This window comes from Dipodomys ordii, unplaced genomic scaffold, assembly GCF_000151885.1.
Source record: "Dipodomys ordii isolate 6190 unplaced genomic scaffold, Dord_2.0 Scaffold24, whole genome shotgun sequence".
Classification (NCBI taxonomy): Eukaryota; Metazoa; Chordata; class Mammalia; order Rodentia; family Heteromyidae; genus Dipodomys; species Dipodomys ordii.
The window spans coordinates 13,618,427-13,637,756 of NW_012267240.1; the positions used below are offsets into that span (position 1 = coordinate 13,618,427).

The 19,330-nt window shown below is 38.3% G+C and overlaps 1 protein-coding gene across 3 annotated transcripts in view; it reads right to left on the bottom strand.

Annotated features, from left to right (window-relative positions):
* The window catches only part of Slc39a12 (solute carrier family 39 (zinc transporter), member 12), a 61,428-nt gene that overhangs the window by 4,644 nt on the left and 37,454 nt on the right, over positions 1-19,330 (bottom strand). For all 3 annotated transcript variants that reach the window (XM_013014649.1, XM_013014648.1, XM_013014647.1), the window contains 2 exons: positions 15,803-15,961; positions 13,927-14,114 (listed from right to left, as the gene is read on the bottom strand). In XM_013014649.1, the coding sequence (XP_012870103.1) occupies positions 13,927-14,114; positions 15,803-15,961 (347 nt within the window). The remainder of the gene's footprint in view (positions 1-13,926; positions 14,115-15,802; positions 15,962-19,330) is intronic.

The following is a 19,330-nucleotide window of genomic DNA, read 5'->3' on the forward strand; positions in this document are numbered from 1 at the left end:
CATGGGTAAGACCTCACTTAACTTTAAGTTTACCATGGTTCAATTAGGTTTCTACCTTCTTAGTAAGTAACACCAAGAATTAAAGTTCAGCATGAACTTTGGTGAAGATAATCAAGCCAACATATCATCAAAGACTCAGTCCATGAAAGGAAGAATAGCTATCTGTACTTCATTGGATTTTTTTTCTGAAAAAAAAAGTCTTTTTGGCAAATGACAATGTTCAGAGAATGAGAGGATAGTCACAAATTGAGAGAATTTTCAAAATGTATTCAATAGTGAATTGCCATCTAAAAAGATCAAGTAACTTAATAAAAAGTAGACAACTATTTGCAAAATGGGCCAAAAAATTGAACAGATACCAAATAAGAAATATAGAGGAAAGGTAATCGTATGAAAATATGCCCAACTTTATGTGTTATTAGGAAATTACAAATTCAAACAATGGGTTGCCATCAAATGCTTATCAGAAAGGCCAGAAATCCAAGATATTGACAATACCATGTGCTGGTGAACCTGAGGATTAACTGGAACACTTATTCATTGCCAATGGTTATACCAAATGTTGCAACTATTCCAAAAGGCAGTTTGGTGGTGCCTTATAAAACTAAGCATACTTTTACCATGTGACCTAACAAACATGCAACCTGGTATTTATCCAAAGAGAAGGAAGGAAAGAAGGAAGGAAAGAAAGAAGGAAGGAAGGAAGGAAGGAAGGAAGGAAGGAAGGAAAGAAGGAAGGAAGGGAGGGAGGGAGGGAGGGGGGAGGGAGAGAGAGATAGAAAGAAAGAAAGAAAGAAAGAAAGAAAGAAAGGAAGGAAGGAAGAAAGGAAGGAAGGAAGGAAGAAGGAAGGAAGGAAGAAGGAAGGAAGGAAGGAAGGAAGGAAAAAAGAAGAAAGGAAGGAGATAGAAAGGAAGGAAGGAAGGAAGGAAGAAACAAAGAAAGAAAGGAAGGAAGGAACTAAGGAAGGAGATAGAAAGGAAGAAAGAAAGAAACAAAGAAAGGAAGGAAGGAAGAAAGGAAGGAAGAGAAAGAAAGAAAGGAAGAAAGAAAAGAAAGAAGGAAAGGAAGGAAGGAAGGAGAGAAGGAAGGAAGGAAGGAAGGACGGACATAGAAAGGAAGAAAGAAAGAAAGGAAGGAAGGAAGGAAGGAAGAAAGGAAGGAAGAGAAAGAAAGAAAGGGAAGAAAGAAAGAAAGAAAGGGAAGAAAGAAAGAAAGAAAGAAAACGAAAAGAAAGAAGGAAAGGAAGGAAGGAAGGAAGGAAGGAAGGAAGGAAGGAAGGAAGGAAGGAAGGAAGGCAGGCAGGAAGAGGAAGATCTTCACTAGCCATACAACGGACAAGGGTCTCATATCTAAAATATACCCAGAACTTAAGAAATTAAATCCCCCAACAGCAAATCCTCAAAGAAACAACTGCCAATAAATAAGTGGGCTAAAGACTTAAAGAGAAACTTCTCTGAAGAGGAAAGAAGGATGGCCAATAGACACATGAAGAAATGCTCAACCTCTCTGACCATAAAAGAAATGCAAATCAAAACAACATTGAGATACCACCTCACCCCAATTAGAATAGCTATAATCAAGAACTCTAATAACAACAGATGCTGGAGGGGATGTGGACAAAAGGGAACCCTACTGCATCATTGGTGGGAGTGTAAACTTGTTCAACCACTTTGGAAAGCAATATGGAGGTTCCTCAAAAGACTCCACATAGAGCTCCCCTATACCCAGCAATCCCACTTTTGGGCATTTACCCAAATGATCACAAACAAGACCATGCTAAAGCTACCAGCACAACTATGTTTATTGTAGCATTATTTACCATAGCTAAGATATGGAACCAACCCAGATGCCTCTCAGTAGATGAATGGATCAAGAAAATGTGGTATATATACACAATGGAATTCTGTGCCTCCATCAGAAAGAATGACATTGTTCCATTTGTTAGGAAATGGAAAGTCTTGGAAACAATTATATTAAATGAAGTAAGCCAGGCCCAAAGAAACATAGGTCCCATCGGTTTCCCTTATTTGCAATAACTAGTATATGTCTGAGTCAACCAGAAAAGGTCAGATAAGTTGATGTTAGGCGAAATGAACCCCAAGATAAGAACTCAAATGTTTTTTTCTTTCTTGCTATTGTTTCTAACATATTTATAAGATATTTCTTTGTTGCTTTGTATGTCCCTCTCCCATGGTATCACCCCTGTTTTCACTGTATTTGATGTTGGTATAATTTGTGGAGAGGAAGGGAAAAAAACAAATTGTTTAAATAGGGGTACAGGTGGACCCATTGTAACAATGACATGTACAAGACGTTAGGTTGAAAAATGAACTTTACAACTTTGGCACGGGGCGGGGTGGGGGAGGTGGGGGGGAGGATAGGGAGGGGGATGGGAAGGCGAAACAAAGGAGGAGGCAACAATGCTTGATAAGAAAGGTACTCATTACCTTGCCCATATAATTGTAACCCTTCTGCATGGAATTTTCACAAAAAGAAAGAAAGCAAGAAAGAAAGAAGGAAGGAAGGAAGGCAAGAAAAGAAAGAAAAGGAGGAAGGGAGAGAGAGGAAAGGAGGAAGGAAGGACAAAAGAAGGAAGGAAGGATGAAAGGAAGGAAGGAAAAAGGAAAAAAAGAGTGAGCATGAAAGAAAGGAAAAGAAAAAAGAAAGTTCATGTCCACACAAGAATTTCCATAGGGGTAACCTAAATGTTGACATAAAAGCATTCAGCTTTATCCATAATTGCCAAAATTTGGAAACAATCAAGATGTTTCTCAATAGTTATATAGAGAAGCAAACTATGATGTCTCTGGACACTGGAATATTAGTCAGAACTAAATAGAAATGAGCTACCAATCTGTGTGAAGACATAGAGAAAATGTAAATATATATTATGAAGTGGAAGAAGTCATTCTGAAAAAGCAACATACGATGTGGCTATATATAACAAATCTAAAACAATGAAAATTATGGAGACAGAAAATGATGATAATGGTTGAGATGAACTGGAGAAACAGCAGGATGATGAGGCAGTACAACTCTCCTCTGAAAATATAGTGATAGACATGTGTCATCGTACATTTGTCAAAACCCATAGAAAATATAATACCAAGAGTGAACTTTAATATAATCTATGGGCTTTGACTCATAATGATGTCACACTGTGGGTTTGTGGAATATCACAGAATTAAATTGCTAGGTTCCGGATGTCCATGGGGGGGCCGGGGGACTGGAAGCATATGAGAATGTTGTTTGCCTTCTGATCCATTTTGCTGTGAACATGAAGTCCTTCTAGAACACTTAAAGTGTATTCACTTAAAATATCTAATGTTCTTCATTCACAAAAAGCAATTCAGAAAGGAAATCAAGAAAAAGTTCCCTGTACAATATCATCAAAAGAATATTATTCTTAGGAACAGAACTAAGAGATAAAAGTCATATAGTGAAGAAAATAAAGCAAACCAACCCCTAGACATATTCCCAACCAAACTAAAGGTCAGGGCATATACATACATCACTCATAGTAGCCAAAAATGAAAATAACCCAAATGTTCACCAGAGGTGGAATAACAAAATGTGATTTATGCATACAATGACTATTATTTAGTCTTAAAAACAAATGAACATCTGGCATGTTATAACATAGTTGAACCTTGGCAACATTACACCAAGTGAAACTCATGTGAAAGATTGTATGATAAGGAGTTTTCAGTACTCAGATTCATGGAGACAGAAAATGATGTTGAATTGCCTGGGGATGAAGGGAGAGGAGGTGCTCTTACTGTTAGATGGGTACAGGGTTTGGGTCTGGAAAGGTGAAAAGGTTTTGGAGATGGAAAATGGTCATCATAACCTAACAGTGCCTTTGAAGAAGACACATAAAAATGGTTGAAATGATCAGTTTCATCACATGCGTAAATTGATTACAATAAATACATAAAGCTTTATGTTGATGAGCAGTTGTTGGCTTGTCACAATTACACTGAGCTGCGTGTGGGTGACGTTTGAGAACAGAGTGATAGAAGTGTTAGCTATTGCCTGGGAAGGATTCATTTTCCTAATTTACCCAAATTCTGGGTTTTGTTTGGTGCTCAAGAGTCCCAGAGTATAAACACAACTTTCCTGATTCATAAATAACCCCAAACTATTTTCTGCTGAACTGCACTTTTTCTTTATCAAGTCTGTAGTCCTGTCTATTTCAAATTTCTTTGTGATCACTTTTGAAACAAGATGGCAGAAGTCTTTAAAGAGAAATGAGGTTTTATTAAGTACTGCCTCTCCGTAGTATCTGGCAGGAGATGTCTTTCTAAAATATCCTGGAGAATGGAAATTTGTCTCTGGAATCTTTGCATAAAAATACTGCACCAATTCCCTCGAATATTGGCATGAAAATACTGTGCCCATTCTCACTTTGAACAATCTCCCACGCATGTCAATAAAAGATGGGGAGTGGCTATCCTGAATTTATTACTTAAATTTCCCCTTCTTTTCGGACAGAATTCAATTTCTTCAGGGCTCCTTTTGAAATTCATGGAAAGAAGCTGTGAGCATAAGGTCCTATTTTTGGAATTGTATGTTATTAGATTATGATGACTCAATGAAATCCTGAAACTGGCAAATTGGTTCTGGTTCACACTGGTCCTGCTTGGAATTGAGGTCTTTTTAATTCATAGCTATGATTAAAAAAAAACTTAACATAGCAACCTTATTTTTAAACATTCATTCATTCAGTCAGTCTCACTAGACAATTTAGACTGGCTTGGAACTTGCAATCTTCCTGCCTCAGCCTGTTGAGGGCTAGGATTACAGCCATGCACCATCATACCTGGCAGTACAGCAATGTCAATCTTTCTTCTTGGGCAAGAAGGCAAGGACCACAGATCTCAATGCGTTAGTGACAGCCAAAGGTAACTTTCAAAAATTTAAAACACATCAGAACGGAATTGTATCTGTCAGACATTCAAACGTAGGGTCCTGAGGATCAGCACCAGATGTTGCCCCTCCTAGGCAATTCATGAAGCATTTTGTGGTAGATGAGTCACGTTTTCTCTTTGAAAACTAAGTTGTAAGAGGAAGATAATATCATTGTCATACAATAAGGAGAGATGAAATACCACTTCTTGCTTGTATGTAGTAGTCCACTCCTCTATTTTTTTTCCTTAGGGGATATGATTCGGTTATATGAATTCTTAATTTTATATACTCAACAAAGGTAGCTATCAGCCAGCATTAGTATAAGAAATGATGGCTTTGGAAGCTTTATCTCTATCTTTATCTATCTCTTTCTTTCTCTGTAGTGTGTGTGTGTGTGTGTGTGTGTGTGTGTGTGTGTGTGTGTGCATTGCATGCACCCATTGTGGGGCTTGAACTGAAGGCCTGGGCACTGTCCCTGAGCTTTTGTCACTTGAGGATAGCACTCTACTCCTTGAGCCCCAGCTCCACTTCCAGAATTTTTTGGGTGGTTAATTGGAGGTAAGAATCTCATGACTTTCCAGCTCTGGCTGGCTTTGAACCAGGATCTTCAGATCTCAGTTCCTGAGTATTAAGATTACAGGAGTGAACCGCCAGGACCTGAAGACTCATTGATGTTTACAGAAAGAGAATCCTTTCAAGATTGTTGCTAAGAATACTTCATATTTCTTTTGAGAAGCAACAGTTTTGAATGTCAAACAACACTATATTTGCTGCCTGAAATGGGAGGTGATGTTGGTCATTTCTTCCTTATCCAGGGATTATTTAAAATGATACAAGTTTTGGTTTCAATGATTATTTAACTATACCAACTGACTTCAAGTGGTCTAGTGCTTTCCTGGACAAGGTGAAGCCCTGGGTTCAATCTCCAGTGCTGCCCTTCAAAAATAAATGGAAGAAAAAAAACACACAAACATAAAAGTTACTTCATATATCTTCTCCAAAGATAATATCTTCTTTCTGTGAATGGCATATTTAAAGGCATTGTACCTAGGTATTGCCAAACTTCTAAGAAAGGATGTTACTAGTTTTGTTTTGCTTTTTTCTTTTTTGTTTTTGTTTTTGTTTTGTAATGGGAAAAAGTGCTTTTTTTCATACCCAGTCTGGTGATTTTAAATTACTGACTGAATTATTGACTGGACTTATCTAAATTTCTCTGAGATAGAAAGACTCAAACTGCTAAGTCAACTGGTAGCTTAATCCTAGCTACTTAGGAAGTTGAGACTGGGAAAACTATGGATCAAGCTCAATCTGATGGGTTTTGCATGGTAGCACACACCTGTCACACCAGCTACATGTAAAAGTCAGATAGTGGGATTGAGGTCCAGGTTAGTGAAGCATAAAGTGAGATCCCCATCTCTAAAAATAACCAAATGAAAGGACTGGCAGAGGGGCTCAATTGGTAGAGCACCACCCTAGCAAGTTCAAGGCCCTGAGTTCACACCCTAGAACTGCCCCAAATCCCAAAGACTGACTCAAACTCAACAAATTGCAAAGTAAAGATGGAAAGGAGGGAATGGGGTCAAAATTCTGAAAGTGTAGAATCCTCATTTTAATGCCATAGTCATGCAACTAAGAGAGGTGAGGATGGGAAGGACATTGCTTGGTCCTGTCACACACGCTTCTCACCAATTCACTCAGAAGATGTTACATGTCCTGAAGTAAGGTAATGATCAATGAATCTGAACTGGGCTATGGATCACATTATTTATCAAAAGAGTTTCATGTACAGATCCTACTATTACTCCTTTGCATATGTCTTAGAGGCAGAGAATTTTAAGTTGAAATTTAAAACTCTTTATCTGCCTTTCACATAAGAAAGACAGAAATTGGAAAGTGTTCCAGGAAAACAAGAAAATTCTAGCTCTGATATCATTTCTAAGGGATGCTTTCCCATAAGATGGTAGATTGTAAACTGCTCTAAGTGACTGTGCAATCTGGATGCTTCTCCCTCCATTATTATAGGGGAAGTTTGAAGCAATATTACCAATATTCTGGTGAAGAGAAAGAGAAGATTTAAGAATAGTGAAAAATCTTGGAATACTCGTGGTAAAGAGAAATGGGTGGAGAGTCAGGGTTGGAAATAGATCACACATTGATCCTTCAATCTTTACCCAAGGAACATGGACTGCAGGACTTCTACAATGCTTAAGTCCCTCCTATAAAATGGCTCAGAGTTTGGATATAACCTAGGCACACTTTCCTGTGTCTAACAGCCACTATAGACCAGGCATAAGGTAGTTCACACTTGTAATCCAGGCTACTCAGGAGGCTGAAAGCTGAGGAATATGGTTCAAAGCCAGCCTGAGCGGGAAAGTCCATGAGACTCTTATCTCCAATTAACTATCCAAATTAACTAATAAAAAAGCCAGAAATGCCACTGTAACTCAAAGTAGTAGAGCACTAGCCTTGAGCACAAAAGCTCAGGGACCATGCTCAGACCCTGAGTTCAAGACTCAGGACTGGTACAAACAAACAAACACCCCAACCAACTATAGACTACTTATAAACCCAACACAAGGTGGATCTACTGAAATGTTATCCTTCATTGTTTAGAGAATAATGTCCAGAACAAAGCCTAAGTGGTCAGTACTGATGCAATTTAGGGGAGATATATTTCAAATGCAGTTGGTTAAATTCATGGACATGGAAACTATGGATACAGAGGCAAATTCTTCACTAATGTGCCTTAAATTTACATGGCAAGGATTTGTTTTGCTTTGTTCGGGGCTTCCTTCTCCACTACCTCCTTCCCTGGGCTATAACTCCTTTACCATCCACTTGGGTTCTATTAATATAGTGAGCCCTGGGTAGCTGCCCAGTTCCCCCAGTTCTTGAAGCATCTCTAATTCCATCTACAGTCAAGAGTCCCTGGAGGTTTCCACACACACATGTTGCTATGGAAACTCAGTCTGCAGGATCTAAAAGCCTTAGGAAAAATGCCTAAAGGTTTGAAATTTTGCTGGAGATTAAAAAAAAAGAAACCCCCCAAAACTTTCCTTGGCATAACCCACTTTTTTCTTTTACAAATTCATTAACTTACATATTATAGACTAAATCATATTAGCTAAAAATAAAAGTCTTTTGCCAGGCACCAATGGCTCATGCTTATAATCCTAGCTACTCATGAGGCTGAGATCTGAGAACTGCAGTTCGAAGCAGAACGTCAGAACATCAGAGGAAAAACCCCAGCAAACTAGAAATGAGTCTATATGGATGCTTTATGTTTTCTGCTATAATTTCTACTATTTCCTTCCTTATCACCTTATATTTAAGTTTCTCTTTTTTCAAGCTTTATGAGAGAGAACATTAATCTTCCTTTCTAATATGGGCATGTAAAGCTATAAAGTGTGGGATGTTGGGATTGTAAACTTATCCCAGATTATTGGGGTCATTTCCATCTCTAATCACATGTGTGGGGAAGTGGATCTCACCTTTTCTCAGCAGTGGTCAGAAAAAGATATGCTGACAGAAGCAAGGTTGAGCGAGTGGTCAGCCAGCTTTGTGGGTGTGGCCAGGAGCCAAGGAATGCAGGTAGCCACCAGAAGCTGGAAAAGATGAGGAAATGGATCCATACCCAGAGCCTCCAGAAAGGAGGTGTCATCAGGGGCTTCCTATACCAATAAAATAAGCAACCAAGTAAAAGCTCCTCTACTGGTAGAAATCCCCAGTATTGATGATCAGGAAGAACTGCACTGCTGCTACGCTAGGCGGGGCAGGGGGGAGAGGAAGAGGAGAGATAAAGAACTATTTAGAAATGGATCCCTTCAAGCATCACTTGCTGCTTCCAAAACTGGAACGGTGATGACCACTGCAGAAAACATGGCAGGACAAGGGAAAAGCAATGGAGACTCGGACCTTTCATGAAGACCTGGGCGGCCCTGCCAGGATCTTGGTCAGCTCAAGTACTGTGTGATGGGGAGAGAACCAGGATGAGGCATTGGAGGGTGGAGCTGGTGGTTATAAAAAGTGACTTCAAAGACCAGCAAGGCTGACACTGGTTTTCTAACTGTTTTGAGTTAAGGACCTGTGAAGTATTTGGCTGGCTACTACCAGAGAGGGGCTTTGACATAAATGGGATGTGAAGTATGAAAAAGACCATGAGCTCTCAAGGAAATGCAAATCACAGCCATATTCTGATTCCACCTCACCTCAGTAAGAATGGCCATTGCCAAGAACAACAACAATAACAACAACAACAAATACTGGCAGCCATGTGGGGTCAAAGGAGCTCTATCCACACTGTTGGTTGGAATACAAAACAGTACAACCACCCTGGAAGGCATTCTGGAAATGCCTCCAAACATTAAACATCAAAACTACCCTGTAATCCAGTGATACCATTTAGGGGCATTTATCCCAGAAATGACAAATCAGGATAAAAGTAAAGACCTGTCTACCCATGTTCCAGTTAGACCTACATTACAAACCTATTTTGAAACTTACACAGGGTCATATGCCTGTCTACACAAACAAACTGAAGAATGGAATAGGCAAAGGAGGATCTCCAGGGTGTAACTCCTCTGAACAACTAACAGACACTTTAACAAAATAATTATCAGGAAGCTGAAGCATGATTTGTTGGAGGTAAGGGACAGATGAAAGGAAAGAGAAAGAGTGGATGAATGCAACAATTATAATCAACATATCTATGTAAAAATGGAACTATGGAAACAGGTAACTTGCAAAGGATGAGTAGGGTTGGGAGAGATGGAGGAAAATGATAGAAGGGGTAACAGTAATCAGGATGCCATGTACTCAAAAACTGATAGGTTGACAATTCAACCTTGGTACAATGACTTAAAAATAACTTTCTAATAGTTCAAAAAATCCAAAGGAGGCCATGAACTTAGTCTGGTCGAGAAAAGGGAGACTGCTTATGGACACCAGTTCTGTGCTCTGCATTTGACCTTGACCCCATTTCCGCACTAAGCCTCAGCTGCGGAGACCAATTCCAGGTGGGTATTAATTAGCTTTGTGCCATATTCCCATCCTATGCCACATTACTCTCTTCTGTCTTGGGGTTCTCCTATTTGATGGCATGTGGTCCCTATGGAAATGCTCCTAGCATTAAAATACGTATCATCTAGTAATGAGAGAGGAGGGGAGGTGACATTTGTAGAGACAATGGGTTGAAGGGACCAAAGCTGACATCTGAATTCTCTTTCATGCCCCAGATCAAAACTTTTGAGGTCCATTTTATCAAAACCTCCTGAGACGATCTTCTGTGATTGAGTCCCCCGGAGTGCTGAACCACTTCAAGTACATGATTAGATGGGCGTTTCCTTCCATGCTTCACCCTTTCTGCCCTGAGTTTGTGCTTCCCCAGATCCATCCCAAATGTGTGGCTCTCACACAGCTTTGCTGTTGCTTCTGTTCTCAGGGAATGGCAGTCTAGGACCTGGATCTTCCTAACAGAACAGTCATTTTCCTTGGTTTCACAGATCTGTACTCATTCTTCACTTCTTTTAGAAACGATTCCCTGCAACTGGGAGTCAGGGTACTTTCAAGGAGGCACTACCACTTGGGAATAGGAAGTCTGGCACTTGTCCCTAGAGAAGAGTTTCTTCTTCATTGACCTCATTTCTAATGCCGCCCTCCCCGCACCCCCTGCCCCGCAATTCTCTTTTAGGAGTGTGGAATAACACATCAAATTACTTTGAAACAAGCAAACAAAACAAAAGTCTAGCTAGTCTGTTCACATTAACTCAGAAGGTGCCTGATAAATTCAAGGGCTTTAGCACACACACACACAAAAAACAAACAAACAAAAAACCCATGCCCTAAAACATACCCCTTCACCCTTCAGTTGCTGTCATTTATTTTCTTTGCCATATTACAGAGTCTTGGAACTTTGTTTTCTTCTCTTTAAAGGACAGACTATTTTCTTTGGCACAATCCCAGAGGAAAGCAACAGTTAAACTTGCTGCTATGTGAAAGGAACTGTATTTGTTTAGAAGTTACTCCGAAGGCCGTGAGAGAGCAGGCGACCTGAATTTTAGGAAGTAGCCCCAGGAAACTCGAAGTATTTTCTTTTCTGTCTTCTTGCCAGGATGCTGGCTTTTCCTTGGCCAATCACAACTCCCAAGTTCAAGATTTATGCTAGTTGGAATGGCAAAGAATATCATCAGATACATGCTTTCTTAGGAGCAATTCCTTACTCTTACAAGATAAGTAAGTAGCAAAGACACTGAAAGGAAAATGATATATTGAGCTTAGCATTCCACATGATAAATAGGGTTTGATAATATTCCCAGATCAATATTGGAAGAATAGTCATAACAACAACAACAACAACAACAACAAAGATAGACTCTGTACATACACATCCATCATACTTGAAGAGATATCCAGTCTGGGTTAAAAACAGAATTGAATTAAAAAAAAAGTATCCAGCAAATGACCCCAAATGAACCCAAAAGAAAAAAGCAATCCCAAATAGAAGGATGACAATCAAGAGGCCCAAAGTGAATCTGAGGACTGATACGTAATACATGCACATTTTCAACAGAGAGTAGCTCCTATCTTTTAGTACTGTATGTATTCAAAGTCACAATGGCTACAAATCCAGATTCAAATTGGAAAGATCACAGCATTTTCTTACCTTAAACTTAGGTTAGGGGGATGGGATGGGATTTGTTTCACTTGTAGCTTCATTTTCAAAGTTAAATTTTATTCTGAGTATTACAAGTGATATAGAAGAATACTTCAAAACATAGAAGGACCTTTGATGTCAATCTCATCCACTCGAATCTCACAATAATGAGGGAAACCAGTGCTTACTTGGACAACACATATTTTAAAACTGGAATGAGACAGAGATTAGCCTAGTTCCTATGTGAGAATCCATGAAGTATTCTAAAATTTTGGAAAGTCTATAACTACGGGTATCATCAACAAAAAGAGAACAGGAAATCCCAAATACATAACCTAATGCTTGCATCTTAAGCTCCCAGAAAAACAAGAAGACAAACTCAAACATAGCAGATATAAACAAATAATAAAGATTAGGGCAGAAATGAATGAATTAGAGACTAAAAACTTTACAACAAAGAGTGAACAAATGCAGCAGTGGTACTCACCACCAGATACGATGTTGACAATGAACTATTCAACTTGTAGATGAAGAGATGAGGGGAAAACTTGGAGAGAGTGAAGGAAGGGTGACATTATCCAAAAAGAAATGTACTCTTTAACTGACTTATGTAACTGTAACCTTTCTGCATACAACCTTTTTACCAACAATATTAAAAAAATTATGCTTAGCATCAATGAAACAAATAGTTGGTTCTTTGAAAAGGTAAATAATATTGGTTAACCTTTGGCTGATCTAACTTAAAAGTGGATGGAAAAGATACATATTAGTAGAATTAGAGATGAAAATGGGTGTATCACAACAATACCAATGAAACTTAGAAGATTGTGAGGGAATGTTTTAAAAGCTTACATTCACACAAACTGGAAAACCTGGAAGACATGGATACAATTCTAGAGGCAGTCCATTTGCCAAAGTTGAAGTAAGAAAAATTTAAGCTGCTTAAACAGATCTGTAAGAAGTGATGAGAATGAAGCAATAATATCCTCCCAACAAAGAAAAGCCTAGGGCCTGATGCATTCAATGCTGACTTCTATCAGAACTTATAAAAAGAACAATCACCAACACTCCTCAAACTTTTCTGCAAAATAGAAAGGAAGGCAAACACTACCAAATTTATTCTATGAATATGTATTGTTCCAAAACCAGACTGGGAAACAAGAAGAAAAGAGAATGATAGGTCAATATCTTTAAGAAACACAGACTCCCCACCATGACCAAAAAAGAAAGAAAGAATGGAAGGAAGGAAGAAAGGAAGGAAGAAAGAAAGAAAGGAAGGAAGGAAGGAAGGAAGAAAGAAAGAAAGAAAGAAAGAAAGAAAGAAAGAAAGAAAGAAAGAAAAGAAAGAAAGAAAGACCCCAAAATTCTCCACAAAGTACTTTGAGGGAGCAGAGGTGTGGCTCAAGTGGTAGAGCCCCAGTTTTGAAAGAAAAAGCCAAGTAAGAGTGAGAGGCTCTGAGTTCAATCTCTAGTACTAACACCAAAAATGAATAAAATAAAGCAAAATAAAATAATAAAATAGAATACTCGTAAACAGCATTGAATATCACATTAAAAAGATAACACACCATTATCAATGTACTTGTATTCCTGGCCTACAAGAATATATCTGTATGTATGTATGTGTATATATACATATATATGATGTGTATATAGGTGCACATATATAATATGTCAATAAACAAAATCAAGAACAAAAATCATGTGATCATCTCAATTGATGTAGAAAAATCCTTTGATGAAATTCGGTATCTTTTTAGGATAAAACCTCTGCAAATACAAGGAATAGAGGCCATGTACCTCAACATAGTAAATATTATATACCACAAACTCATAAGCAATATCACACTAAATGGGGAAATACTGAAGTAAATTCCACTAAAATCAGGAACAAGACAAGGGATTCCACTCTTATCCAACACATTTTTTAGACAATTATAAAGCATTTAAAGTTCCCATTTAAGTAGATAAAAATGCCAATAATTATTTTTTAAATTTCATACTACATTCCTTTTGCCTATGATCAAATTCCTTAGATTATAGAGAACCTATTTATATTTATTATATATTATATAATATATATATATATTATTCTTCATATTATCCTTTATATTATTTTCTATATCTTCAATAGAAGGAAATAATATAGGGTGAACTATTATTCTTCCTATTTACCCTGCCATATTAATTCTCTTTTCTGAATTGATTTTACATTTTGAGTGTGTAGAAAAAATGAAGGAAGGGGTAATAAGTTTGACAAGAAATGTATGTATTACCTTAGTTATGTAAGTGTAACCCCTCTGTACATCACCTTGACATAAAAAAGAAAAAGAGAGAAAAACAGAAAAGTCACAACGCTTACCATTTCCACCAATGATAAATATAAGAACATTCCAGCAGTAATGGTTAAGATCCAGTCTTGGACACATTGGTCAGCGGACACTGAGAGCCCAATGTACAGTCCTATGAAGGCAGTCAGAGCACTTAGAAAATTCATCAGGATGGCGGTCTTAGTGGAAAGCCCAGAGCTTAAAAGAACAGCAAAATCTCCTGAAGTTTAAGCGGAAAAGGGAAGTGTAATTATCATCTCAGTAGACACCTTTGATGATACAGTACAGTGCAAGTCTGCTTCAGAGTTCAGCAACTGAAACCAATTTCACAAGTAACGTTGACGGACCAGTTATTAAACCGCTTTCCTATGTTTCTGTAGGGTTCACAGCCAACTCATGTTAGCAGCAATGAGCATTTTCTTCCTCTGGCTTGTCCTAAATATAGTCTGTTCACGGAGGTCTCTGACATTTTCTCCAGTTTTTGTTATCTTGTGGCATTTTCGAATTCGATAAATGCAAGACCGAGTCCCTCTCTGACCCAGGGATTATAACTCTTTTTGCCTTGGAACTTGACAGGGGAAATCATATTATTTCAGTTTTTGTGAGTTAATGTATATAGGAATTACTATGGGGAAGGATAAAACTACTTAGAGATTTTCAAATCGTTGCAAAAGGTGGTTTAGAAAACAATTTTTTCTATCACTTCCCGGCCTTTTGGCTAAGATCAAGTGTGAAAACAATTTTTCTTTGTGAAAAGTGGTTCTACTGCCTTGATGAGTACAGATTTAAAAAAGAACACCCTCTCTCCACACCTTTTCTTCAAAAAAAGAGAAAGATATACGAGTAAATCTGAGAACATTTATTTCTTAGTCTTGCGGATTGAGAAGAGACTAACACTGTGTAGAAGAGACAGACTGGGGGCTCTGTTTCTTAGTTCCATTTTATAATTGGTCTGAGGAAGAGGTCTTGAAATCTCTTTGCTTGCCATGGGCTGCTGTAGTCCCTTCCTTGGTGATTTCCCAACATGTAATATGCACATTTGAGGTTAAGAAGTGGGTGCTATTCCACTATCATAGCAGCTAAACATAGGACCATAGGGTATGGCTTCCAGGCCAGGTATATTTTAATGAGATCAAAAAGGACCTTGGATAATTTACTCCAAAAAGCCAATAATGCATTGGCAACAGGGTTTTGGGCAAAGGTCTGAGCAACAATGCAAACGTGAAATGGAAGCAGAAAAATAAGGGCTAATCCCTTTGAGGGCCTGTGTGTGTGTGTGTGTGTGTGTGTGTGTGTGTGTGTACCGGCTCTGGGTCTGTTTGAGAAGATTCTCGTCTATCCTGTCTTGGTTTCCGGGAGGCAGGTTTAAATTACAAGGCCGCTGAGGTTATCCAGAAAGAGAGCTTTGTGTATCCACTACCACACGCCTGTCATTTCAACTTTATCTTCGGCTTTAATCATTTTCATATAAATAAGGTTGATGCAATCATGGTTTGGCTTTAATTTAAATGTTACTATACCTCCTTGGCCTGCTTTCTGCCACAATGGGCAAAGTTCTTCTGCTAATATTTTTTCCCATGTTCAACACACACATTTTAAAGTCCTTGCCAAAGTTCTTTAAACTGAGATTTCTCTGCATAATTCTCTCCCATTCTCTGGAATGAGAATTCTCTGGAATTCTCCACACAGAGCTATTTCTCACTGTTGGACAGATCATAAAGGAATCTACTTGAATTCTGTTACAAGGTATAGGAACAGTGTTGTGAATTCCCTTATGGTTTACGTGAATTACAAATGGAAATTATTCCTCTTTCTGCATTTATTCATTGGAAAAATATATATAAGCGTGTCAAACTACAATTATTCTGACTTTTTCAATGAGCAGGAAAGAATAAGTGTTGGACTTACCCATTTCATGTGGAATTTCATGACACAAGATAGCAATCGTTGTGGTCACTCCTGATTCCGATGATGATGTGAATGCTGCTCCTATTACTAGACCATCTGCAAAATTATGCAGACTGTCCCCAACCAGTATCATTATGGCCAACAAGCTAATGGTGTTGCCTAAATATTTATATTTAAAAAAAGGGGGATGAGAAGCATTAGCAGAGCAGTAGCTACCACAGAACTCTGCCAATCCAACTTTCATTCCAACAACCTTCCCATCCACCTGTGACATTCTAATACATGTTTAATTCAATAACCCCCACTTCATTTCTGCTTTTAAAATAAGTTAGGACTGGACATGCAATTATAGTAATTAGTAAGCTTGAAATGGTTATTCTTTTACTAACAAGTTTAACAATAATAAGGTAAATGATGTGCTGGCATTTACTATTTTATCATCTTGTCTAACTAGGACAAAAGATATAAATTAAAATATTATAGCCTCTCTCAATACGGCCAATGATTTTTTTTCCATTGGTGAGTTTTTAATGCATTTTGTAATGACTGAAGGACCTTGCACTATTTTTTTGTGATACTGAAATAAATACTACCAAGTTTCTTGGAGAGTATTCACAAGAAGTAGGGCCTAACAAAAAATACAAAAAGATTCTCAACAGTGTTATTACAATCTACTTTGTCCAATATCAAATGTTTCTATAAATAGTTAACCCTTATACAAACACAGCTTCAAGACAAAAGGGTATGCAGGTTTTACAGTGTCTAGAGTAATTAATCAACTCCAAATTATTTGACAATGCCTTTAAATTTTTTAGAAAACTTCTCAGGCATGTAACAAAAAACAGAGTGCAAGTAATTTCATGGCTTACACAGTGGATTGTGGAAGTATAGCAAATGAATATCATTTTGAATGTTTGTGCTCCTATTCATACACTGAAATGTCCTTTCCCAATGTGATGGAATTAAGATTCAGGGCCTTGGTAGGGTGAGTAGGTGAAAAGGTCAATGTCCTCATGAATGGAATTAGAACACTAAAAAAAGATGTCAGAGTTCCCTTCTCTTTTATTTCATGGGAGAAGACAGTAAGAAAGTATCATCTGTGAATCAGAAAGTAGGCCCTTGCCTACCTTGATCTGTGGACTGTGAAGAAGAAATTTCTGTTGTGTATAAAGCACCCAGTATTTGGTAGTTTGTTATAGTAGTGGGAGTGGGTGCAGAGAAATCTCCCTGAAAAATGACAATAACGGGGAGCTGATTTTCCAAAACTATTCCTCTGGGTCCGACTGTCCTCCCATCCATCTGTAGCAGTGTCTTTTTCTGCCATTACTACCTCATTGGGTTACCATTTATTAGTGCTAGCAATACTCTTAAAATGCTTCATTCAGTGCCCAAACTGCAGCTACAACAGTACCGTGAATGGCTCTTCTGGCCCAAGTTAGCTCAAGGTACCATGCCTCAATGCCCTTCTCCCCTTGTCTTCCTGAAAAACACATTTCAGCACTAGGCCATGTAGATATTAAAGGAAAAATAGAGAGAAGCTTCTGGTTTCATAGCACTTTGTTACATAATACACATTATCTGATTAAGAGAGAGAAGATGAAATAATTTGGCTCTTGTAATTGGGTTTGGGATTTTAATGGGCAGAACTGCAGGGGTTGTGCCCCACACCAGCCCCCAAATTATATGATATAAGCCAACTGCAGAGTTGAATGACTGACATGGAGAGTGTTTTGAGGCTAACACTTGTTTTGACAGTCAATTGGCCAGGTGTAGCATTTGACAGGAAGAGTCTCGGCCATCTAATCATCTAAAGCATTCACTATTCAGGTGAAAATACAATAGATGTAGGTAGTGGTTGTTGAGATTACTAGAACTGACCACATTGTTCTCATAATTTCATCTAACAGGGATAGGAAAAGGGTGCCTTCAGATTTCTGCTCGGCACATGGTCTGAGATTGAGAGTGGCTTTGCCGTTGTAAGGTTTGGTACTGTATTTGGGAAATGTAGCTGGGCACTGTAATCCTAGAGACTTAGATAGCTGAGATCTAAGGCTTGAAGTTCAAAGCCAGCCAGGGCAAAAAACATCTGTGAGATTCTTTTCCTCAATTAACCAGGAAAAAAGCCAGGAGTGGAGGTGTGACTCAAGTGGTAGAGTACCAACTTTGAGTGAAAAAGCCAAGCAAGAGCTCAAGACCCTGAGTTTAAGTCCCAGTAATGGCAAGTGAGAGATCAAGAGAGTAGGAAAGTGAGTGAGCAAGCAAGTGAGAGAAAGAGAGAGAGAGAGAGAGAGAGAGAGAGAGAGATGTAATTTGATACAGTGCATATTATATATCATAGAAAAGTAACTTCAGTAACTGACACTCATAGTCCAGACTTTCAGGCAGGAGAGGGTTATATTAACTGCTTTATAAAAGTGGTGTGTGCAGTTTGCTTCCGGAAATGATACTCATCGACAGATATCACTCTAGAACCGAGATCCTTCTTGTGGTTTACTAACTCATTTTCTTATTCACTAGAAATGGGCAGTTTCAGGAAATAGTCATAAACACACAAATGAATATCAAGTTATTGAATTCAGGAAATTCTTCTTGTCAATGCCTGGATACTATCTGGGTCTAGTAATGGTATTAAAATCCTTAGCTCTTCCTGGAAATTTTCAGAGATGAAGCTCTTCTTTGGGAAAATAATTTTAATCTAAAGTGATACATTTGACTGCACTGCAGCATGTTAATAAAATTGTGATTTCCACATGCCTTCACGTACTTTTGATCCTAATGGAATATATTCAAAGAGAAGTCCCAGCCATTATATACCCTACTAGGAAACAGTAGGGTATTTTTGCTGTTTCTTAGTATCTCTGATGATGGGTTTCTAAATGTCAGATTTGGATAGCAAGCCACAGGGCAAACATACACATTTGCATATAAAGCACAAAGATATATGTATATTGCTTAAGATAATGAAAATATTATCTAGTTGAAGATTGGCATTTCCTGGTAATTTAATGTACTCATTAAAGAAATATCTATAGTACATTACTTTTGCTTGTGTGTCTAGTGATCATATTCCACTTTTCTGTACTATATGAAGTTTTCTAGGGTGAAATATGGATTTGGACTAATGTGATTTGTTTCAAATTGACTGTGAATAAGATTTACACATCCATTTTTTGAAACACACGTTGAATTCTATGAATAAGGTAATATGAAACAAATGAGCAAGCTAAGTAAGGGTGATTCTGGCAAAATACCAGCTGAGGGCTGGGAAGGTGGCTCAGTGGTAGAGCGCTTGCCTTGCATGCATGAGGCCCTGGGTTCAATTCCTTAGCACCACATAAGCAAAAAGAAAAAAAACCGGAAGTGGCGCTGTGGCTCAAGTGGTAGAGCGCTAGCCTTGAGCTGAAGAGTTGAGGGACAGCGCCCACGCCCAGAGTTCAGACCCCACAACCTAACCCCCCCACAAAAAATACCAGCTGAGGGCTTTGGTTTGGATTTACCCCGCCCATGCCAAGCTTGCCATCAGACGTG